This window comes from Berghia stephanieae, chromosome 4 (assembly GCF_034508935.2).
Source record: "Berghia stephanieae isolate SIO BIC M18660-M18661 chromosome 4, UCSD_Bste_1.3, whole genome shotgun sequence".
NCBI classification, from domain to species: Eukaryota; Metazoa; Mollusca; class Gastropoda; order Nudibranchia; family Aeolidiidae; genus Berghia; species Berghia stephanieae.
Window position 1 is genome coordinate 31,894,608 of NC_088363.1, and position 25,177 is coordinate 31,919,784.

The following is a 25,177-nucleotide window of genomic DNA, read 5'->3' on the forward strand; positions in this document are numbered from 1 at the left end:
TGATGCCGTGACTGGGGCCTGCCAGTGTAGACCTGGATGGAGGGCAGCTAAATGTGAAGAGCGTAAGTTGCTGCTGAGTTATAGTCATTTAGATCCATAAGACTAGAGCATTTAAATAATGCAATTTCCACTAAACGTGCTCAACGTGTTTTACAAGGGGTCCCAAGCCAACAGTAACACTTAAGATGTGAGGATGAGACATGACGCCCATTAGGCGAAATTACTAATGAAAGAATGAAAATGGAGAGGCTTCCCACACGAAGCCTCTCCATTTTCATTCTTCCGTTCGTATTTTCATGATCACCGGCTTCAAGCAGCCCCTACCATTTTCTACTTAGGCGAAATTACTATTTTTTCCATCAGAGACAATGATTTTCATGGCCAGGTGCTCATTTTACACCTGAGTATGGTGAGATAATGTGAGTAAAGAGCCTTTTTCCAAGAACTCAACTATACGCTGCTTAGAGCAGGACTCAAACCCTGGGCCTACAAGTCCGCAGGAGAGTGCCATACCACTAGAACACAAAGCCGCATAGCCACATGTAAGACCCAAGTTGACCCTGGCTATTATAATGATAACTGGATAGTGAGAATTGCTTGCCACCCTTTGACAACATCCTATCTATTACAAATTACCTCCTGCCAGGTTAATCAGACCCATCCTCCCATGTACTGCTGGCTGGATAGAGGGAGGTGTCATTCTTTTTTTATTCTCAACTGCACTTGAGATCCTAACTGATCCTTTTGGTTGTGAGGTGAATGCACTACCTCCAACCCACTCCAATCCAATCCATACTGTTGCAGCTTCAAATACTGACGATAGACGCAATATTTGTGTGGTTTATTTATTCATTTTAACAACGCCACTACCACATTATCTCATTCGTCTGTAGTGTTTCATTCATCCTGTTTTGTTGATAAAGGGGAACCCGAAACGTCCATTTTTTATCTGTTTTCGTATATTAAATTGAAGCTTACATTCAATTTCTTCGAGTTTCGAGCAGCAACATTTACAATATTTGTGTGGTGTGGGATGGTGTAAGGTTGTGGCTCTGGATCGCTATGATAATAAATGTCTTCCCGTGACAGAAATGTTTTGTAAATGACAAGTAAATTTCTTATAACTGTCAGAATTTCTCCAGTTGTCGTAGAGGGAATTCCATACTTGGAAAAAAAGATTGAATGTGTGCATTCAGTCGGGAGAGGGGGAGCCGATAGCAGTGCTCCTTTCTTGGGTTTTGTTGGTGGTCTTTGATTGGGATGGCTGTTTGTCCTAGTATATCTTTAAAGAAGATCTTCAGTTTACGGTTGCTCTTCCTCTCTTTCTCTGAGCTATATATAGAGACCATCATTTTGCTGCAGAGTCTCTAGCGAAAAGATGAAATAGAAATTAAAAGACTTTAAAAATGGAACAAAACAAACATTGGGCATTTTGATAACCATTCCTTTGTCATCAATACTAAATAAAGGCACAAATAAAGGGGTGGGGGGGGGAGAGACAGAATTAAATGCAGAAAAAATATATAGTGAGAATATTGTCATGTAACTCAAAAGAAACGTGGTCTTATTGGACTAAACTAACCAACATCCTATAGGATTGAAAGTGATAATGAATATAAATAAGAGTGGGAATATCATATATATATTTGATGTTGATACTGATTTTGGTATTCAAATTCAGATTTTTTTTTCAAATTTTAGACAGATTTTTTTTTTAAATGTTAGTCTGCTTTGCCTTTATCTCATGTTTTTTAAAGATAGATAAATAGATGCTAGATAGATAGATAGATAGATAGATAGATAGATAGATAGATAGATAGATAGATAGATAGATAGATAGATAGATAGATAGATAGATAGATAGATAGATAGATAGATAGATAGATAGATAGATAGATAGATAGATAGATAGATAGAGAGACAGAGAGAGAGAGAGAGAGAGAGAGAGAGAGAGAGAGAGAAAGAGAGGGAGAGATTATTTTGTAAAGACTTTATGATTATTTGTCTTTCAGTCACAGACTAATCGATGAAGCAAACTTATACATATTAATGATATTCATCTTTTTATTGTATAATTATTTGTCTTCCAGCTTGTCCCCCAGGAATGTACGGTCAGAACTGTATGTATCGATGCTTCTGTATGCACAGTGGAACCTGTCATCATGTGGATGGGAGATGTAATTGTACGCGTGGATGGCAAGGGTCTGCATGTGAGAAAGGTAAGAAAAGTCATATATTTGTTTACCCTTGAGTGATACATTAGGAATGGAGACAATTTTTGCTCACAATTTTTTTTTCAAAGTTAAAAGGCCATATGAATTTTACATGTTTCTGAATGTTTAAATTGTTATATTGTTTTATTTTGTTTTTAATTTTAAAAGAAAATACTGAAAATCATATCTTATGGGTAAGTTGCTGTCATTCTAAATACGGTTCTTTGAGGAATATAATGATAAAAATATTATTTATTAATTTGTTTTGATTGAGTTTCATTTGAAGTGGAAAATGAGAATAATTTACAACCATTTCAAAATTAATGTTATTTAATTTGGCATTGGTAAGAGTACTTAACAATTATGTCATATTGATTGTCAAACATAAATGCCATTGTTTGTATTCTAATATTTGTCCTTTGAAAAACAAATTGATAAAAGGATTGTTTTTTTTTATTGATCAATAGTTTGGATTGAGTTATTTGAAGAATAAGAATAATCATTTCAATATTTGGCTTCAATAATTTTTTTTATTGGTCAGATTACTCAAAGCACATTTTGAAATATTATTAATTCTCAAAAATTAATGCCATGCTATTATTTCCAGAATGTAGCCCTGGTTTTTATGGGCCAAACTGTCGGTCCCAATGTGACTGTCAACACAGCAAGGCATGTGACCGGATCACGGGGGAGTGTACTTGTATGTCAGGGTACAGGGGAAGCAGGTGTGACAAACGTAAGTACCTTTGACCTTTTTTATTTTTTTAAATAAGATAACATCTGTGACCCTCTGTGTCGATTTTGTATTAGTTTGGAGAGGACAAAATGAAGAGAATTTAGTTCGGAGTCAAAGTGGTCAAAATTTTGAGATTCAAGGATTTTGAAATTTAAGAAACTGGTCGTTTTCAATGATGATAGCATCTGATTTTACTCAAATTTTATATTTTGGGCATAAAATTCAATTTTCAGAGTCAGATTCACCGAATGAAGTACTGATTTGAGACAATTGGTCACATTTATTGATCTTTATCAACAATGCTAGGCAGTCAAACCAATGTGATATAAAATGTATAGAGCTTTTTAAAATTTGAGCTTTTATATAGCGCAATATCCACTAAACATGCTCAAAGCGCTTTACAAGGGATCCCTGGACAACAGCAACACTTAACATGTAGAACAGAACATGACGCCTGTTAGGCGATATTACAATTTTTTCAGACAGAGACAATGCTGTCAATGGCCAGGTACTCATTTTACACCTGAGTCCAGTGAGAGAATGTGAGTAAAGAGCCTTTTCCAAAGACTCAACTATGCGCTGAGCGAGGCTCGAACCCGGGACCTTCCGATCCGAAAGCGAGTGTCATACCACTAGACCACATAGCTGCACAAGAGTTTTATGGTTTAATTTTTTTTTTACCTTTGAATATCCGTATAATGCGAAAATATGAAAAAGTTTGTATGACACATTGCAAGGCAAAGCAGAAATAAAAATTCAAGATAAATCTGCTGTCCAGGTTGACTGCATTATTGAGATGATGATTTCTTTTTTTTTTCTGATTTGTCGGACAATGAATGATGCACACAGATTTTTATCTTATTTCAGATTTTGCTCCCAAATTTTCCACTTTCCATTTGATCAAGTCGGCAGTCCATTGTTAGAAAAACACAATATAAATTATAAAGTCATAACCCATATTTAAATTCAATAGTTTTTCATAGATTTAATTCAAACACAAAGAGAAAGTATTATCCCTTCATTGATTTAACAATGGACTTTCTTACAAATTCCGATCTTTAAACATTCTGATGAGCCTTTGATCTTCAAATTTAATGCCATTCCAAATTCCTACTCATTATCCTTTTCATTTTTGGCAACCATCTATCAATAATATAGATTTACTCTTGTCCATGTATTATGATAGAAAGGAAAAAAGAAACTTATGTATATCTAATACGATAATTAAATACATTTTTTCTTGTTCCTTTGTAACTAATTACAAAGGTTAGAATTATTTTAATTAAATGTTAAAGTTAAAGATTCGAAAGGTAGTTGTTAGTAAATGTAGTAGTACATGTTAATAATTATTTTCAAAGGCTCATTGATTCTAACAGCCTTTCAGAGTATGACCATGATTTATCATTGGATGATTGATTTTTTTTCTTCCAGCTTGCCCAAAAGGGTTCTATGGTAAAGAATGTTCTGATGTCTGTAGATGTCGAAATGAAGCCTTTTGTGATCCTGTTGATGGTCGTTGTACTTGTAAAGATGGATGGACAGGGAATTATTGCGATCAAGGTTTGGTCATCTATTGTACTTTTTATCTCTGTATTCCTGGGTATCTCCTTTTCTTTATGTGCCTCTTTTTTTTACTTCATTTTTTAGAAATCTTTACCTTTATGTTAAATATCACAATTAATAAAAAGCATAATGTATAACTCATAACTATTTTCTTTATTTTGTTTGCATATTATTTGATTTTTGTTTTTGTTTGGGGGCGGTGGGGGGGTGTTATTAAATTTAATTTCTTGTAATTTTACATTTATTTATATTAATTAATGAAAGGTCTTTGACATTCTCTTGTAAATAAGTTTCATTAAAAATAGTTTTCTTGATTCCATCCAATGTTAGTTCAATTTTTCTTTCTTTATTTAATTTTGAAAACTTTTGTTTTGTCTGTTTGTTACTGGGTGTGTTGTGTTTTGTTTTGTTTTTTTTTTTTTGGGGGGGGGGGGTTGGGTTTGGGTTTTTTGTTGTTGTTGACATACATTATATTTTCAAGCATTTATAATTTTGTTTAAAAAATATCATTTTTTCTAAATACCTTGCTGGTTATATGACTCTCATCTACCCCCCCCCCCCCCCACCTCAGCTTGCCCAATTGGTTCTTATGGCCGTAACTGTAAACAACAATGTACCTGTGCAATGGACGAGTCTTGTTATCATGTCAATGGTCAATGTGAGTGTCCTCCTGGACTCACGGGCATGGCTTGTGAAAAAGGTGAGTCTCATTTTCCTCTTCCTCCTCCTCCTCCTCCTTCTTCTTCTTCTTCTTCTTCTTCTTCTTCTTCTTCTTCTTCTTCTTCTTCTTCTTCTTCTTCTTCTTCTTCTTCTTCTTCTTCTTCTTCTTCTTCTTCTTCTTCTTCTCCTCCTCCTCTTCATCCTCCTTCTCCTTTTCTTCTTCTCCTTCTCATACTCCTACTCCTCCTCCTCCTTTTCCTCTTCTTCTTCTTCTTCTTCTTCTTCTTCTTCTTCTCATCCTCCTCCTACCCTTCTCCCTCCTCCTCTTCATCCTCCTTCTCCTTTTTCTTCTTCTCCTTCTCTAGCTCCTCCTCGACTCCTCTCCATCCACCTCCTCCTCCTTTTTCCAGCCTGTTTTGCTGCATAGTGAGACAATATATTTTATTCATTCAACTCAATAACGCCTATTAATTTAACTATAGTTTCTAATGCGCTCTCTCCATTGAGGTCTTCACATTGTTAATTCTATAATAAAAAGGCATGTGCGTTATAGTTATATATGTAAACACTCCCAACAGCAAAATCGCAAATTGTTGAAAAACATTTTTTTAAAGGCATATAAAAGCAGTTGATGTCAATATGATAAGCTGTAAAGGAAAGTATGCCCCTCCAACAACCCCCCCCCCCCACCCCGTCCCCAAATAAAACAAACAAAAAAACTAGCTGTTAGCAATTTTGAACAGTTCTTATGTTAACACATTTATATGAGGTATTGTTACGACATTCTCCTTTTCATCTGAAATTTCAGGTTGTTCTCCTGGAACATTCGGTCCTAATTGTATCGGTCGATGTGATTGTCCTTCTCACATGGTTTGTAACAAAGTGACTGGAGAATGTATGTGTCAGAAAGGTTTCTATGGAAGAAATTGTGACAAAGGTAATGGTTGGATTCGTACGCCATTTGTTTTGTATCTAGTTTATTCAAAATGGGGGTTTCTTTCTTGAGATAAAATTTTGCTTTTTTTTATTTAAACATTATTAAATCTGCTTTACCCTGGAATCTACAAGAAAAAAAGGAATTGTAAAACTATATCATAATAATTGCCATGCTTTTGAGATTTTGTTTGTGTATGCCTGTGTGTTTTTTGTGTTGTTGTTTTTGTATTTGGTTGTTTGTTTTGTTTTGTTTTGTTATATTTGTTTTGGGTTTTTTAGGGGGTTTCTTTTATTATTTTTTTTTGGGGGGGGGGGGGGGTTTAAAGGGGGGTTGTTTTTCTTTGCTTTCTTTTTGTTTTGTTATTTTCTGGGAGATGGCTTTTGTTTGTTTTAATGTTTATTTGTTGGGGTTGGGGGGGGGGGGAGGTGTTGGGGTTTTTTTTTTTCTTGTTTTTTTATTGTTTTTTTTTTTTTTTTTTTTTTTTTTATTTTTTTTTGGTGGGGGGGGGGTGTTTCCATAGTGCCTTTACTGATATTTATTCTTTGCTTAGCATTTAATTCTTGCATTACATCTGATTATAAAAGGTAATTCCAGGGAAAGCAGATAAAAAATATTTTTTAATTTGGTTTGTCAAATAGCTTATGTAAGCCGTTTTGAATTCGCTTCTAGTTTAGCACATTGTATACAGCAGCTATTGATTTTCTTGTGTTTCATTTTTTTCTTCTATTGCTTCTGATTTTAAGATCAGCAACACATTTTAGAAATATATAAGTTCAACTTTTAGGACTCTAACCTCAATATAAATCGCCGTCAATAAAGTATCAACGTTTGTAAAGAGTTTAAATAATCGAAAGTATATTTAGCTGTGAAAGGTCATTCTCAGACATTCCAGTTTAATACATTTAGATAAAGAATTATTGCCTTATGATGCAATTTACAGTTGTTTTAGATGATGATGATGATGATGATGATGATGATGATGATGATGATGATGATGATGATGATGATGATGATGATGGCGATGAGGATGATACAAATAAATCATTTTATTATTTACCAGTCAAACACCATCTCATCTCTCATCTCAGTATGTAACTGTTAGTTATTAGCCAAAATGTTAAATTAGTAGAATGAGAACGAAAAGAGTAAATGTAAAGATCAATATGATCAGGGATAATTACAGATTGAAAAAAAATGACAAGCTTAAACTTCAATTCCATGGGGGCGATATTTGGTATGCTTTCCTCGGCCAACACACATAATAATAACTTGATTTTAGACCACCAGTTGGGTGATTAGTTCTTACTAGATTCTCACAGTCAAACCGGAGAAAACTTGATGAACGAAGTGAATTAATTATTAGAAAAAGAATTGAGGATAATGGAGTTAAACTGGAATTATAAAGACAAAAAACGAAACCAATTACAGCTTTCTTGATACTTTTGCATAGATATTAAAATTAACCCTTTAAGACGAGACGGGATGTATGTTAAGTCATAACTTTCTCTCATTGTCGATTTATTGACATAATGTAGTTATTCAATCGTTTTTTCATTATAACTGCAGACCAACCATATTCACCATTAAAGCAGTAATAGCTCTACAACATAAAAGGAACGAAGTTGACGTTACTCAGCTCTTTGTTATTGTTTTTAGACAACCTATAAGTGATTTGTTCGCACTAAATTATATCGATCGGACTATAAACGGTATATGTTATACACAGTTTTGTGTATTGGTATGTTTGATTTGGCTGGTAGATGTTGTGAGGCCTTTACCAAAATGCGTAGCATCAATAGGCTACTATAAGGTGTGAGCCCAATCCAATCCAGTCTAATAGGTTCAGATGTTTAGGACACGTCTTATCAGTACACAAAATATTTGGTTATAGAATGAACGATGAAGACATCACTGGGCTCTTCGTTATTGTTTTTAGGCTACTACTAGTTTCGTCGTCCTAGTTCTCACCAAATTCTCTCTAACAGACTATAAGTGATTAAAGTTACACATGCATGTTGTGCGTTAGTACGGTACAATTGATTTTGTAGGCAGAACTAGTGAGTATTTTATTTAAACACATACCATCAATACAAATTATAGACACTTAAGTAATAGTGCCACCTCTTTAATGTTTCTCGAGACAAACTGTTCCTTGATAAATGGTTCCATTCATTACTAATTCAGTGGTTTGGGGGAGGAAAGGGGGGGGGGTTGTTACTGCTCTCTTGGTGAGAATGGTTAAAACGATATGTGGCCCGCCATCTCAATCTGGCATTATGTCGGAATGAAGCAGAGGCCAAAAAGCGAATTTTTGATATTAAAATAATCCGAAACGTAAAATTTTGGTTTTTCGCAGTTTATGAAACTATATTATATATCTTTGACTATAAATTCGATTCTCAGAATTTAAATTGCACAGACATAATACAGCTTTGAGGTGGCTGGTCTTTTATCGGGTTAGAGTAAAATTGGACATTGTCTGTAAAGGGTTAAAGATAATTTTGCATATTTTCTTTGGTCTTTTTGTCTATTTGTACCCATTAACAAAGTGTGGACATTACTAATTGTGAGGATGAAGCCTTGATTTGCACTTTCTTGCATTTATGATATTTTTTTTCTTCCCTGCCAAGAAATTGGACGAGACATACGAGTTTTTGTCTCTCTTTTTTTTTCTTTTTTTTTTTGCCCATGCATCATAAATTCTACCTAACCTTTATTTGCTTTTTTCCTCGATCAATGCAATTCCTTCTCTTTTTAATCAGAGAGAAGAAGGAAAAAATTTAGGAAGGGTAGGAAAAATAAAGGCCGGAAATACAGTCGCAAGTACACGAAAATGCTCAAGGACAAAGCCACTCTCAGCAAGTTGAAAGCAGGTATAATATTGTGTTGTCAATCCATAATATCTCTATAATTAAAATGTTAACATGAATATAATTCGAAACTATTTACCCACTGTTTTTTACTATTTCCAGTAATGGATGAATACTTTATTTTAACATATTAAATGAATGGCGATTTTTGCGTAATCAATGTAATTTAGAAACATAATCCATAGTTAAAGAATCTTCAGTTTTTTCGGGGACTGCGAGTAGCTCTTTGATTTAACATAAATATTTTTCATTGGTTGAATCATAGTGTATCTTTTCATACAACTAACACTTATATTTTCCACATTTGATATATTATTGCATTTATTTATTGGCATTACAGTGCATTTATATATGATTGGCATGGTTTTAAAAATGGGTTATCGTTTCATCCACTCATTTATTTATTAATTTTAAAATTATTTTACATATTCTTTTATAATATGATATTTATTTTCATATTTGTTCACGAGCTTCAAGTTTTTTGTTATTTTAACTGTGCTGTCTGCTGTCTTCCACCTCTGTTCTTTCATCTTTATTTTATAAAATAACCCACGGAAACAATTTTTCATTTCATCCATTTCTGTTTCCCTTGTCTTTATCCAGCATCTTGGGTGTTTGGTAAGAAAAGAACATATTTGAACTGAATATTAATGAATGTCTTTATTCTATAGATGAAATATGTTGTAAACATATGTGTTATTCTCTTAAGTACCTTACTTTACTTTACTTATTGTATCACTCTTCGTTTCGTTTTTTCTATAGATTCGTCTGTGTTTCAAAAAGTAGTGAACACGTTTTCGATATCAAACTTTTGTAAGAAGTAAATGATATAAATGGTGAACACGTTTTTCTCCTCTCACAATCAGAGGGCTCCGCGTTCGTTGCAGCAAAAATTATTTTAAAAGAAAATAGAAAGCATCACATTGCTCTGATAAACACAATACAAAGTTAAATAAATAAATATCATAATGATGATGATGATAATAATTATAATAATGTATTAGGTTTAGTATAGGTGTCCCTGGGCGTCCTTTGAAAGTGTTAATTTAAAAGTGTATTCCAGGTCCATTTTTTTTAAAGAACGGTCCTCGTCTTTATTTTTCTTAATTGCATCTGTCAACAATCCAAATAAGATTTTCATCATCTATTTATTATTATTATTATTGTACAACATCAGATGTTTTTGATGTCACATATGAAAAATAAATAAATTGAAAACTTTTATTTCTATTACTATTACAATTATATCTATTTGTTTTATATCGTGATTATTCTTTAAAGATGTATATTATAGTCGTTACACCTATCCTTTCACTCATCAGAGTAAGTTCGCACAAATAAAAAATTATTTGTATCAGTCTTTTAAGAATTGATTATTTTTACTCAACATAGATTACCATCAAGTATAAGTCGTTAGATGATAAGAAAATAATACGAGAATTAAAAACAAAATAACTAGCGATATCTTTTTGAGGAAAATATAGCATCGAAAAATGTAACTAAACAGTGATGATTACCAGTTTAATGGACTGGTCAAACAGGACATGTGTCTTTTATATGGTTTTTTGAAACTGCATGCCAAAGGAAAATGTTTTTCTTTTCTCTGTGTTGAATAGATATGGAAAGTTACATTCCATATTTTGAAAGATTATCTTATGTTGTGAGTCAAAAAGATGTTTTATTATACTTTGTATTCTTTGTGTTGTCAGTGAAAACACATCCATTCTGGCGTGTGTTCAGGCATTATTGAATTGCCCTTTGATATCTTTATAAATTGAAAATATCAAATTAGAATATTATAAATAAATAAATAATAAAATAAAACTCCCTTTATTCATCCCATACGGGAAAATTTTCTCCAGGGTTTATTCCAAGGGAAGATTGGAATAACCCAGGCGTTAGCAGCAGTGTGCGCCGCAAATTGAGCTAGGGCGGGGTGACTTGCTCAAGGCCACACAGCACAGCGGCGAGTGATCGAACTCGATACCTTCCGGGTGCGAAGCAAGGATCATACGGCTGAGCCACGCTGCCCCTCATTGTTAAGCCCATGACCAGTAAAAATAAATTATTAGCTCATTTAAGTCAGCCAGTTTTGAAAGAGAAAAAGATGAAAAATGTTAAAAACCCAAACAAATAATAAAGATTTATTTTTATACATACGTAAAACAATTGCCAATAAATGTCGGTATTGTTCAAAAGATACATTTCACATGTAGACATTACTTGATTTGATTTTTTTTTTTTATTGCTGTGATTATCTACTCTTTTCCTCTTGCTAAACAAACCAGTGATTCATGCACATGTTACACATGCCTCAAAATCAATCATATACTATTATATATAAATTCCTTGTCTGCTTCACTTAGTATGTATTTCTATCTATACTTGGCATTAATTTTTTTTTACCTAAATCAACAAAAATGATATCATAATGAATTAAATCCGTCTCTAAGAATTAATTTGTTGCTACTTTTGTTTATTTTCTCACTTTCTTTTCTTGTTTTGCATAAGTATTGAAGGTGAAAATGAGTCCATTGCATTGCCGTCGGTAAACTTATACAAGAATTGTGTATTTTTGTCAAGAAAACCCCAGTTTGATTAATACATACAGAAAAACTTTTTTGATGATACAATTTTAGAAACAGTACATGACCACTCGTGAGTTTGTATTATATTTTTGAGAGTTTCAAGTAGGCGCAAAAAAAAAATAGTAATGATTACAAATGAATTATCAAATGAAAAAAAAAGAAAAAAATCTTTCATCAAGTATTAACAAATTTCTTCAAGTGGTACAAGATAAAGATCTGAAAAAGAGTTAATGAAAAAGTGCCACACAAAGCAGGGAGATTTTTTTTAAAAATCCAAAAAATGAACCCGTCTTTTTTAAAACCTGTAATAATTTGCTCTCTCTCTCTCTCTCTCTCTCTCTCTCTCTCTCTCTCTCTCTCTCTCTCTCTCTCTCTCTCTCTCTCTCTCTCTCTCTCTCTCTCTCTCTCTCCTCTCTCTCTCTCTTTCTCTCTCTCTCTCTCTCTCTCTCTCTCTCTCTCTCTCTCTCTCTCTCTCTCTATCTATCTATCTATCTATCTATCTATTTATCTATCTATCTATCTATCGGTATTTGTGAGTGTGTTTGTGTGTGTCTGTATGTCTCTATTTTCTTTTTATAATATTGTACATCATTATTACAATTTCTGAATCATGATATCATGTGACTGTGACAATTATCATAATATTCCTTATCATATTCTCTGCCAAGGTATTATCTCTCTTATTCTCTTTCGTTTAATGTTAAAATTTCATTGTGTTTTTCTTTGTAGTCAGTGTTCCGTTGTGTTTCTAGAATTTTATAATATTGCATGAAGATTATGATGGCGACGTGCCTGGTAAGGTGATCGCCGGTGTGGGTGAATAGAAAAAAAATACATTGAAACATTTTGACCCTCTGTCTCAATACGGTATTATCACGGGATGAAATGGATTATGAAAATTGACAACTTTGAACTTAAATTGATCAGAGATGTGATATTGGGTGAAATAGATTATAAAAATTGACAACTTTAAACTTAAAATGATTAGAGATGTAATATTGGGTGAAAAATATTATGAAAATTGACAACTTTAAACTTAAAATGATTAGAGATGTGATATTGGGTGAAAAATATTATGAAAATTGACAACTTTAAACTTAAAATGATTAGAGATGTGATATTGGGTGAAATAGAGTATGAAAATTGACAACTTTAAACATAAAATGATCAGAGATGTGATATTCGGTGAAATAAATTATAAAATTGACAACTTTAAACTTAAAATGATCAGAGATATGATATTGGGTGAAATAGAGTATGAAAATTGACAACTTTAAACTTAAAATGATCAGAGATATGACATGTTTCTTGTTAATTCCATAAGAATTTATAGAAGGAACGAAATTGAACTCACTCAGCTAGTTGATATTGTATTTATACAATCATTTTGGTGATTACTCCTCACTAAATCACATCAATCAGACTATAACATAGCTTTGTGTGTTGGTACATTATATCCTAGCGAATGTTGCAAGTATTTCACTTAAAAGCAAAGCATCGATATTCTCTTTCTTTTTTTTTTTAATGAAACAAAATTGTTGTCAGAATTCTCCTATTTCATGATATAGATTCAATTTTCACAATCTTAATCGTTCTGACCTAATACCGTTTTGAGGCGATGGGTTACATATTAGTGGAGGAAAGAATAGATTAGATAGCCTACTGTATTCATGTGAATAATACAATGTTGAGCATGATCGAGTTGTTTGCATGTTTTTGTTGTGCAGATATAACTAAGGGGCTGAAAAGGTAGTGAATGTAGTCTTTTTTGATGTTTTGGGGTGCCTTTTCATGAAACTTCGCACGCAATCTTTCATGTTTTAATTCTTTAAACATTCAATGGTCGAGGTGGTTAAATGAATGCACTTACATGTTGTTATTTTTTGACAAGCCTTTTGTCGAAAAAGAGTTTTAACTCATCTCCACAGACTATGTATCTTGATTATATATATATATATATATATATATATATATATATATATATATATATATATATATATATATATATATATATATCAAGGAGGGCTTCAGTATAGTTGTCCTTGATATATATATATATATATATATATATATATATATATATATATATATATATATATATATATATATAAAGATATATATATATATAGCGCAACATTCATTTAATGTGCCCAAAGCACTTTCAAGGGATCCCAAACACAACTCTTATGATGTACGATGAGAGATGATGCCTGTAAAGCGCTATAACAACTTTTTATTTGGACCGGAGCAGTGCTATTAACGGCTAGATACTCCTTTTACACCTTAGTGCGGTGAGAGAATTTGGGTAAAGAACCATTACAGTAGCCTATTCAACTTTGCATTGCAGACAAAGGTGCACAAGTAGAATATTTGAATGGTAGTGATATGCATATGACTGATCAGATGATAATTATTGAAATAGTGTGATGTCAGAAAACTGGTTCCAAACTCATTGGAAGTGCAAAACCACTCTTCTGGAGGACTGAATACATACCTTGAGTAAATGATCTTCTGGTTTCAGAATGATGGCATCGTAATTTCCAGTCTAAATACAATATGCTGGGCATCAGTAAAGATCATCCATCCACGCTCTTTTACTTTACATCCCGAATCTGCCTATACATCCTGCCACTAAAATAGTTATATCACCTCATGATTCAATTATGTAACCTATTCATTATAAGTCCTTCGAAGGACTGGTTACATACACACTTCCGAGGATATTGTAACCAGAAAAGTGGAAGGTGTGATGTCACGACTTCTCTTCCCGATTGATAAGAGAAATAATGATAGAAAATGTTTATAATATAGTGCAACGTCAAAGCCTTATGCACTATTTTCATTCTCATGTGACACTGTTTTGAGACAGTTGGTCTCATAATATTATAAATATAAGTTGCGTATTATGATAGATAATAACCGGCATAAATTAATCTTGATCATTGCTGTGTCTGCAGGTTGTGCAGAAGGCGAATATGGGCCCTATTGTGACAAGGTGTGCCAGTGTCATAACGGTGCGGATTGTGACGTGGCCACTGGTCTGTGTTACTGTCCTGAAGGATATGTGGGGCCTGTTTGTAGGGAGAGATGTTCTAAAAATAGATATGGATTCAACTGTACAGGGGTAAGGATAAGATATAGGCTAGCACTAATCAGTATCTGATACTGAATAGTGGTTTTGTACTATTCAGTATCTGATACTGAATAGTGGTTTTGTACTATTCAGTATCTGACACTGAATAGTGGTTTTTGTACGGTGTTTTTTTTTTTTTTTCCGAAACCTGACAAAGTTATGGGAAGAGGACAGCTGTGGGAGTGAATATGGGACTCAGAAAAGTGTACACCAGTGGGGAGTGAACCGGAGACTGGGTTTCGGCGGGTTTCGTAATAAAAAGCAATTACTTTTTACAAAAAAAATTTTTATTCTCTATTGTCTTCTGGCACTTTTCTACTCACTTCATATCTTGTTGTTACCAACATAAGTGCCTGCTCCACTCACTTTTCTGAATTAAAAATTCACCCCATACACCGGAGCATTCTCAATGTCTCAATCGTTTCTATGTTATATGTTTGTGATGAGAATATTGGCTATTAAGCTTAACTGCTGGTCAAAATTACTTCGCGATGGTGGCGAACGAATCGGCGATCTCAAGAAGTGGGTGAGAGAGGGATCTAGAAATGACTTTGGGTTTGAAACGAATATTTTTGTGTTCGTGGATAGCTCACACGGTAGAGCCACGCTCTCACCTGCCAGGCGGAGTTGTCGTACCAATAAGGTCGCAGGTTCAAACCCCACCACCGCCGCGAAAAAAATTTTTATTCTCTATTGTCTTCTGGCACTTTTCTACTCACTTCATATCTTGTTGTTACCAACATAAGTGCCTGCTCCACTCACTTTTCTGAATTAAAAATTCACCCATACACCGGAGCATTCTCAATGTCTCAATCGTTTCTATGTTATATGTTTGTGATGAGAATATTGGCTATTAAGCTTAACTGCTGGTCAAAATTACTTCGCGATGGTGGCGAACGAATCGGCGATCTCAAGAAGTGGGTGAGAGAGGGATCTAGAAATGACTTTGGGTTTGAAACGAATATTTTTGTGTTCGTGGATAGCTCACACGGTAGAGCCACGCTCTCACCTGCCAGGCGGAGTTGTCGTACCAATAAGGTCGCAGGTTCAAACCCCACCACCGCCGCGAAAAAAATTTTTATTCTCTATTGTCTTCTGGCACTTTTCTACTCACTTCATATCTTGTTGTTACCAACATAAGTGCCTGCTCCACTCACTTTTCTGAATTAAAAATTCACCCCATACACCGGATCATTCTCAATGTCTCAATCGTTTCTATGTTATATGTTTGTGATGAGAATATTGGCTATTAAGCTTAACTGCTGGTCAAAATTACTTCGCGATGGTGGCGAACGAATCGGCGATCTCAAGAAGTGGGTGAGAGAGGGATCTAGAAATGACTTTGGGTTTGAAACGAATATTTTTGTGTTCGTGGATAGCTCACACGGTAGAGCCACGCTCTCACCTGCCAGGCGGAGTTGTCGTACCAATAAGGTCGCAGGTTCAAACCCCACCACCGCCGCGAAAAAAATTTTTATTCTCTATTGTCTTCTGGCACTTTTCTACTCACTTCATATCTTGTTGTTACAACATAAGTGCCTGCTCCACTCACTTTTCTGAATTAAAAATTCACCCCATACACCGGAGCATTCTCAATGTCTCAATCGTTTCTATGTTATATGTTTGTGATGAGAATATTGGCTATTAAGCTTAACTGCTGGTCAAAATTACTTCGCGATGGTGGCGAACGAATCGGCGATCTCAAGAAGTGGGTGAGAGAGGGATCTAGAAATGACTTTGGGTTTGAAACGAATATTTTTGTGTTCGTGGATAGCTCACACGGTAGAGCCACGCTCTCACCTGCCAGGCGGAGTTGTCGTACCAATAAGGTCGCAGGTTCAAACCCCACCACCGCCGCGAAAAAAATTTTTATTCTCTATTGTCTTCTGGCACTTTTCTACTCACTTCATATCTTGTTGTTACCAACATAAGTGCCTGCTCCACTCACTTTTCTGAATTAAAAATTCACCCCATACACCGGAGCATTCTCAATGTCTCAATCGTTTCTATGTTATATGTTTGTGATGAGAATATTGGCTATTAAGCTTAACTGCTGGTCAAAATTACTTCGCGATGGTGGCGAACGAATCGGCGATCTCAAGAAGTGGGTGAGAGAGGGATCTAGAAATGACTTTGGGTTTGAAACGAATATTTTTGTGTTCGTGGATAGCTCACACGGTAGAGCCACGCTCTCACCTGCCAGGCGGAGTTGTCGTACCAATAAGGTCGCAGGTTCAAACCCCACCACCGCCGCGAAAAAAAAAAAATTTTTATTCTCTATTGTCTTCTGGCACTTTTCTACTCACTTCATATCTTGTAATTACTTTTTACGAAACGCGACGACACCCGGCAATATCCGACAAAGTTATGGGAGGTAGGCAGCAGCGTGTGTGTGTGTGTGTGTGTGTGTGTGTGTGTGTGTGTAGGGGGGGGGGGATGAACCTGAGATTCAGGAAAGTGTACACCAGTGGGGAATGAACCTGGGACTCTGGGTTTTGTAAAAAAAGCAATAAAAAATGTGGGGGGGGGGATTACTTTTTTTACGATACCCGACAATATGCGGCAAAGCGTGGGGAGTGAACTTGAGACTCAGTGAAGTATACACCAGTGGGGAGTGAACCTGAGACTATGGTTTTCGGCGGGCTTCAGCTAGTTTCATATAAAAGCAATTACTTTTTTACGAAACCCTACTAATCCTGGCAATATCCGAGAAAGTTATGGGTAGTAGGCAACAGTGGGGAGTGAACCGGAGATTCGTGGAAGTAAACACCAGTGAGGAGTGAACCTGGGACTGGGTTTCGGCGGGTTTTGTAAAAAAAAAAAAGCAATTACTTTTTGTTTACAAAATGCGCCAAATCCAACAAAATGGGGCAAAGATATGGAAAGTAGGCAAATAATGGGGAGTGAACCTGAGACTAAGGGAAGTGTACACCAGTGCGGAGTGAAACTGAGACTCTGGTTTTCAGCGGGTTTCAGCGAATTTCATATAAAAGCAATTACTCTTTTACGAAACCCGACGAAACCTGGCAATATCTGAGAAAGTTATGGGAAGTAGACAACAGTGGGGAGTGAACCTGAGATTCATGGAAGTGTACACCAGTGGGGAGTGAACCTGAGACTCTGGTTTTCGGCGGGTTTCAGCGAGTTTCACATAAAAGCAATTACTTTTTTACGAAACCCGGCAATATCCGACAAAGTTGTGGGAAGTAGGCAACAGTGGGGAGTGAACCTGAGACTCAGGGAAGTGTACACCAGTGGGGAGTGAACCTGAGACTATGGTTTTCGGCGGGCTTCAGCTAGTTTCATATAAAAGCAATTACTTTTTTACGAAACCCGACTAATCCTGGCAATATCCGAGAAAGTTATGGGTAGTAGGCAACAGTGGGGAGTGAACCTGAGATTCGTGGAAGTAAACACCAGTGAGGAGTGAACCTGGGACTGGGTTTCGGCGGGTTTTGTAAAAAAAAAAAAGCAATTACGTTTTGTTTACAAAATGCGCCAAATCCCAACAAAATGGGGCAAAGATATGGAAAGTAGGCAAATAATGGGGAGTGAACCTGAGACTAAGGGAAGTGTACACCAGTGGGGAGTGAAACTGAGACTCTGGTTTTCAGCGGGTTTCAGCGAATTTCATATAAAAGCAATTACTCTTTTACGAAACCCGACGAAACCTGGCAATATCTGAGAAAGTTATGGGAAGTAGACAACAGTGGGGAGTGAACCTGAGATTCATGGAAGTGTACACCAGTGGGGAGTGAACCTGAGACTCTGGTTTTCGGCGGGTTTCAGCGAGTTTCACATAAAAGCAATTACTTTTTTACGAAACCCGGCAATATCCGACAAAGTTGTGGGAAGTAGGCAACAGTGGGGAGTGAACCTGAGACTCAGGGAAGTGTACACCAGTGGGGAGTGAACCTGAGACTATGGTTTTTGGCGGGTTTCAGCGAGTTTCACATAAAAGCAATTACTTTTTTACGAAACCCGGCAATATCCGACAGTTATTGAAAGTAGGCAAACAGTGGGGAGTGAACCTGAGACTCTGGTTTTCAGCGGGTTTCAGCGAGTTTCATATAAAAGCAATTACTCTTTTACGAAACCCGACGAAACCTGGCAATATCCGAGAAAGTTATGGGAAGTAGACAACAGTGGGGAGTGAACCTGAGATTCATGGAAGTGTACACCAGTGGGGAGTGAACCTGAAACTCAGGGAAGTGTACACCAGTGGGGAGTGAACCTGAGACTATGGTTTTCAGCGGGTTTCAGCGAGTTTCACATAAAAGCAATTACTTTTTACGAAGCCCGGTAATATTCGACAGTTATGGGAAGTAGGCAACAGTGGGGAGTTAACTTGAGATTCAAGGAAGTGTACACCAGTAGGGAGTGAACCTGAGACTCTGGTTTTCGGCGGGTTTCAGCGAGTTTCATATAAAAGCAATTACTTTTTTACGAAACCCGACAAAACATGGCAATATTCGACAAACTTATTGAAGCAGGCAACAGTGGGGGGGGGGGGTGATCCTGAGATTCAGGGAAGTGTACACTTGTGGGGAGTGAACCTGGGACTCTGGATTTTGTAAAAAAAGCAATACCAAGGGGGAGGGGGAATTACTTATTTACGAAACCCGCCAAAACCCGACAAAGTTATGGGAAGCAGGCAGCAGTGGGGAGTGAATCTGGGATTTGGACACTGATGAGGATTGAACCTGGGACTGCGAGAGGCTGATTCCAGTGGACAGTGAGCTTAGAATGTACTTTTATTTCGAAACCTACCGAAATTTTCAAAAGTTATGGGAAGTGGGCACCATTGGGCAATGAACCGGGACTCAGGGAAGTGCACACCGGGTGGGAGTGAACCTGGGACTGTGAGAAGAGGATATCAGTGGAAATGAACCTGGGACTAGGGAAGATGGATACCAGTGGGAAATGAAGCCGGACTATGGGAGATGGGTACCAGACGAGAATGAAGCAATTCCTTTTTTACGAAATCCGCCAAAACCCGCCAAAAAACCATAGACTTAGGTTTACTCCCCAATAGTGTACACTTCCCTGAATCTCCGGTTCACTCCCCCACTGTTGCCTACTTTCTTTCAATAACTTTGTCGGATATTGTCGGGTTTCGTAAAAAAGTAATTGCTTTTTTTTTACGAAACCCAGCCCCAGGTTCACTCCCCAACGGTGTACACTTCCCTGAGTCCCAGGTTCACTCCCCACTGCTGCCTACTTCCCATAACTTTGTCGAGTATCGGCGTGTTTTGGCAGGTTTCGTAAAAAAAGAAACACCCCTAACAATACCACGTGTATTCAGTAAATAGATGTCAATTGTAGTCTAATATTCAGTATCTATTTAAATTATTATTATTATCATTATTATTATTATTATTATTATTATTATTATTATTATTATTATTATTATTATTATTATTATTATTATTATTATCACGTAAATTTTAATATAGTACGGCAATTAATTCACGGAAGTACATCGCTCAATCAAAAAATGCAGAAAGTCTGCCCACATATTTATAATGAATCGGGTTTGCCTTAGATGACAAAACAAACAAACAAACAAACAAACAAACAACAACAACAACAACAACAACAACAACAACAACAACAACAACAACAACAACAACAACAACAACAACAACAACAAATGAGACAAACAGAAAAAAAAAACAAGATTTTTAAAAATAATGAACAATAGAAGAGCACAATAATGAAAAACAACAACGAGATGATAACACATAAAAGATATTCGTAATAAATCGATAACTGATTAAATTACTCCAACTACTTGATTAAAAAAAAAAAATCATCATAATCATAATAGTGATGATGACGATTAAAACAACAATAATAATAATAGTAAGTAAGTAGAAATAATAATAATAATAATAATAATAATAATAATAATAATAATAATAATAATAATAATAATAATAATAATAATAATAATAATAATAATATAATAATAATAATAATAAAAGTACAATAGTATAATATAAACATTAAAGTATATTACAAGCAAATAAAATTATAAAAACAAAAGTTTAAAAAATATCAATAGACATTAGGAATTAAAAAAATAATGGGAAAAAAAAAACAAGTTACCCCTACCGGGATTTGAACTCTCGAACCTTAAAACTCAGAGTCAAACAGCTTATATCCACCAAGCCATGGTGTCACTGAACTCTTAGTGACATTTAATCATGTCTATTTAGATATTTAAAAATGGATTTGAATGCCACTTTTATTTTGATATTTTGAACTATGTTAATTGCATAAAAGCAGAAATTTTTTTAAAATTACGATCAAAATATTTTTACAGCTTTGAATCGGGCTGTCAGTTAGTGCATGTGTTCAATCTGGAAGTAGGTCAACAGTTTATTTCCATTCAACCGAGATTGTCGCACTTTTCACTCTCTCTATAAAAAAGAGTTCCTTATGGATACTGAATAGTGGCAAAGCACTATTCAGTATCTGATACTGAATAACCACTTCCTAAGATATATTATTATTCTTGCTATTATTATTGTTATTAATATTGTTATTAATATTGTTATTAATATTATCATTATTATTATTATTATTATTATTATTATTATTATTATTATTATTATTATTATTATTATTATTATTATTATTATTATTATTATTATTATTATTATTATTATTATTATTATTATTATTGTTATCATCATCATCATCATCATCATCATCATCATCATCGTCATCATTATCATTGATATTATTATTATTATTATTATTATTATTAGTAGTAGTAGTAGTAGTAGTAGTAGTAGTAGTAGTAGTAGTAGTAGTAGTAGTAGTAGTAGTAGTAGTAGTTGTAGTAGTAGTAGTAGTAGTAGTAGTAGAAGTAGTAGTAGTAGTAGTAGTAGTAGTAGTAGTAGTAGTAGTAGTAGTAGTAATAGTAGTGATGGTGGTGGTGGTGTATGGCATATTTCACTAAGTGTAATATGAAAGCACTCTGAAATTGAATAATTGCTCTTAAAATGATATATTTATCATTTATTACTTTATTTATTCATGAATCTTTTATATAGAGTGTTAGATTAACGTTCTGCATAACAGGGTTTTTTATACTGATGTTGATGAGGAGGATCACCATCATCATCATCATCATCATCATCATCATCATCATCATCTTCTTCTTCTTCTTCTTCTTCTTCTTCTTCTTCTTCTTCTTCTCCTTCATCTTCTTCAAAATTATTATCATCATTATTGTCAATGAAAGCATCAACAAGTGCAACGATAAGGAAACAACACTCGCGTATAAAATCATCATCATTATCATTATCATCATCATAATTATCATCCTCATCATCAACATAATCATAACTCTTCATTTTGATAAAATTGTCAGGTATGTGATTGTCAAAATGGTGCCCATTGTAACAAGAGATCGGGGCGGTGTAAATGTCGGCCTGGCTATGCAGGGGATCAATGTGAACAATGTAAGTTTGTGTATGTGTGGCCCGTTTTCTTTCTTTCTGTTGTTGTTGTTTTTTTGGGGTTTTTTTTTTTTTGGGGGGGGGGGGGGTTGTTTTATGTTTGTCTTTTGGGGGGATTTCTGTTGGGGTTTTTGGTTTTTTTTTTGGTTTTTTTTTTGGTTTGTTTGTAGTTGTTGATGTTGTTTTTAATTTCTTTATAACTACTTATTTTTGCTTAATTTTGTTGTCACTGTTGTTGTTGTTGTTGTTGTTGTTGTTGCTGTTCTTGTTATTTTTATTTTTGTTTATATTTTGAGGGGGGGGGGCTTTATTATTTTACACAAAGAGGTATTTTTCTACCTTATTTACTGTCATATTTTTAGCAATCAAGATTAATTGCAAAAACGCACAAAGGACATTGCTTTGAGTACTGTGGCGGACACCATTGTTATTTCTTTTTGAGTTAAACCCTATGGAAAATTTACCTCATGGGGTGAATAAAAGGGATTTCATTTATTACATTTATATATTCAAATGTTTGTTAATTTAATTTATAGATTCATTTGTTTATTTATATAGCTATGCATTTATTCATTTATTTATTTATTTAACTCTCCATTGATTTATATACAGTCACAACTCTCCAATCCAAACACGCCCATTCCCAGCATTTTTTCCGAATTACCGAGACATCTGGATAGCGGAATCAGTCGCTTAACTGTACAAATAAAGAGAAAAAATCAATTCCCCAGGCGACCTATCCGGATAATGGAGACATCCGGATAATGGAGTCCAGATTAGAGAGACGCGATTGTATTTTGTTGTAATATATATGCATTTATTCATTTGTTTTGTTTTTATTTATCTATTTATTTGTTTATTGATATAATAGTTTATTATTCATTTATTTATGAGTTTTATTTTTTTCTTTCATTAGGTATTTATTTATTTATTGGGAGCGAAGTGGCCGAGTGGTTAAGGCATTGCACTGTAACCCAGAAGGTTAGAACCCCGCTTCAGGCACTTTCGTTTTTTTTTTCCTTTAGCAAGATTATTAACCCGTATTTGCTCACTAGGACAATATGAGTGATTCCTGTTGACATCAGACATTTTGTTTGATGAATTATCTGTATTCCTTTGTGGAATGCATAGGCGGAAGGGCATAATTTTTTTAATTTTTTTATTTACCTGTCATCTGCATTTTTTGCCAAATTGGGACCTAAAATTTGCCCAAAAAAACCCCAAAATTTGCCAAGAAATTTGCCAAAAAGACCAAAATTTGCCAAAAAATGTGCCGCACTTTGGGTCCTTATTTGAAGATTTTTTGACGAAACGATCGATGACTGAAGTTGGAAGTGTAAGTGACTCGATTTATTTGACTTGAGAAATGAAATGACTGTGAATAGCTTTGTTACAAAGATTTTAAAGGATCATTATCCGTAGAGAGTAGCTTCCTTTGGTTTGGGCCCAGGCAAAGCTGCAACATTTCTCAAGTTTCGCACTTTTTTTTCCGTTATTTTGTTTTCGCTTCTTTTTTTCCCCAAAATTTGCCACGCGATTTGCCAATTTTCCCAAAATTTGCCACGATTTGCCAATTTTGGGAAATTTGACAAAATTTGCGGATCGCCCTCATATTTGCGACCGCAAATTGCCATTTGCGGCCGCAAAAAATGCAGATGACAGATTTACTTATTAATTTATATTTATCTCCAGTTTGTCCTGACAACACTTACGGCTTTGAGTGCATGTACAACTGTAGCTGTGGGAACCACGGCACCTGTCATCACGTCACAGGGGAATGTCAGTGTGACCTCGGCTGGATGGGCACCAAGTGCGAGATCGAGTGTCCCCCTGGAAAGTTTGGCCCCAACTGTATCCATTCCTGTGTTTGTCAGAACGGAGCTAGTTGCAACGGGCAAACGGGATGTTGTAATTGTGGAGAGGGATTCTACGGACAGATGTGTGAACTGAGTGAGTAGCCTGTCAAATATTGAAAAGCAATGTGTACTTCTTTAAAAGTCTGATAACTCAAATTGTTTTGGACTGGGCTCATTGATCTAATGTAAATACTCTCATATTAACACAATATTTGTTCATCACAACAAAATAAAGAACTTGAGCATTTATATACCAGAGTATCCACTAATGTGCCCAAAGCACTTTACACAGAATCCCTAGCCAACAGCAACACTTAACGTGCAAGAAAACACATGATGCCTGTAAGGCAATAATACAATTGTTTGGCGACAGAGACAAACCATTTTATAGCCAGGTAGTCATTTTACACTTCCACATGGTGAGAAAATGTGAGTAAACAGTCTTTTCCAAGGATTCAACAATTGTTTCACTCAGAGTATGACCTGAAACCAGGACCTACTGGTCTGAATATGAGTGTAATGTCTTAAGATCACGAAGCTGCACAATCATGTATGAATAAGTCATGAGAACTGCCCCATATAACTTTAATGTAAATGTTGCTGCTCGAAGCTCGAAGAAATAAATAAAAATGTGAAATTGAATGTAAGCTTCAATTTAATACACAAAAACAGATAAAATGGATGTTTAACAACGCCACTACCACATTATGATAAAGGGGAAACCCAAAACGTCCATTTTATGTTTTCGTATATTAAATTGATGCTTACATTCAATTTCACATTTTTACTTATCACATAACTTTAAAGTGATTGAATACGAGAATAGAGATAAAGTCAAGAGAGAAAAAAGGAGAATTGAATTTATATTCTACTTTTTACCCTAAATGTAACGGTTACAGTTCACGTAACGCTAAAGAACGGGGTATAAACTCTGGCTCTGTGGGTCTTAAGACACTAAAGAACAAACTAATTTTCACCTAAAACTCCAGGAATGGTTTTGATTCAAATCGACATAATTTCTTCAATTGTTTACCTGGTTGCTACCAGGGTATCCAAACTTTTTTTTATCATGAAAACAATCGAAATGTTTTCTGAGTTTGTCTTTTTTTTTCATTATGTATAGGATGTGTATATTCTTATTTTGGGGAG

At 34.9% G+C, this 25,177-nt stretch overlaps 1 protein-coding gene across 7 annotated transcripts in view; it reads left to right on the forward strand.

Annotated features, from left to right (window-relative positions):
- Nucleotides 1-25,177, forward strand: part of LOC144970419 (uncharacterized) — a 310,164-nt gene that overhangs the window by 277,154 nt on the left and 7,833 nt on the right. For 4 of the 7 annotated variants that reach the window (XM_078910042.1, XM_078910045.1, XM_078910047.1 and 1 more), the window contains 11 exons: nucleotides 1-62; nucleotides 2,091-2,219; nucleotides 2,821-2,949; nucleotides 4,381-4,509; nucleotides 5,084-5,212; nucleotides 5,981-6,109; nucleotides 8,872-8,982; nucleotides 9,583-9,597; nucleotides 14,525-14,691; nucleotides 22,085-22,175; nucleotides 23,865-24,122. The exon at nucleotides 1-62 is cut by the window's left edge and continues 132 nt beyond it. In XM_078910042.1, the coding sequence (XP_078766168.1) occupies nucleotides 1-62; nucleotides 2,091-2,219; nucleotides 2,821-2,949; nucleotides 4,381-4,509; nucleotides 5,084-5,212; nucleotides 5,981-6,109; nucleotides 8,872-8,982; nucleotides 9,583-9,597; nucleotides 14,525-14,691; nucleotides 22,085-22,175; nucleotides 23,865-24,122 (1,349 nt within the window). The remainder of the gene's footprint in view (nucleotides 63-2,090; nucleotides 2,220-2,820; nucleotides 2,950-4,380; nucleotides 4,510-5,083; nucleotides 5,213-5,980; nucleotides 6,110-8,871; nucleotides 8,983-9,582; nucleotides 9,598-14,524; nucleotides 14,692-22,084; nucleotides 22,176-23,864; nucleotides 24,123-25,177) is intronic. The other 3 variants (XM_078910048.1, XM_078910046.1, XM_078910043.1) reach the window with 2 other exon arrangements.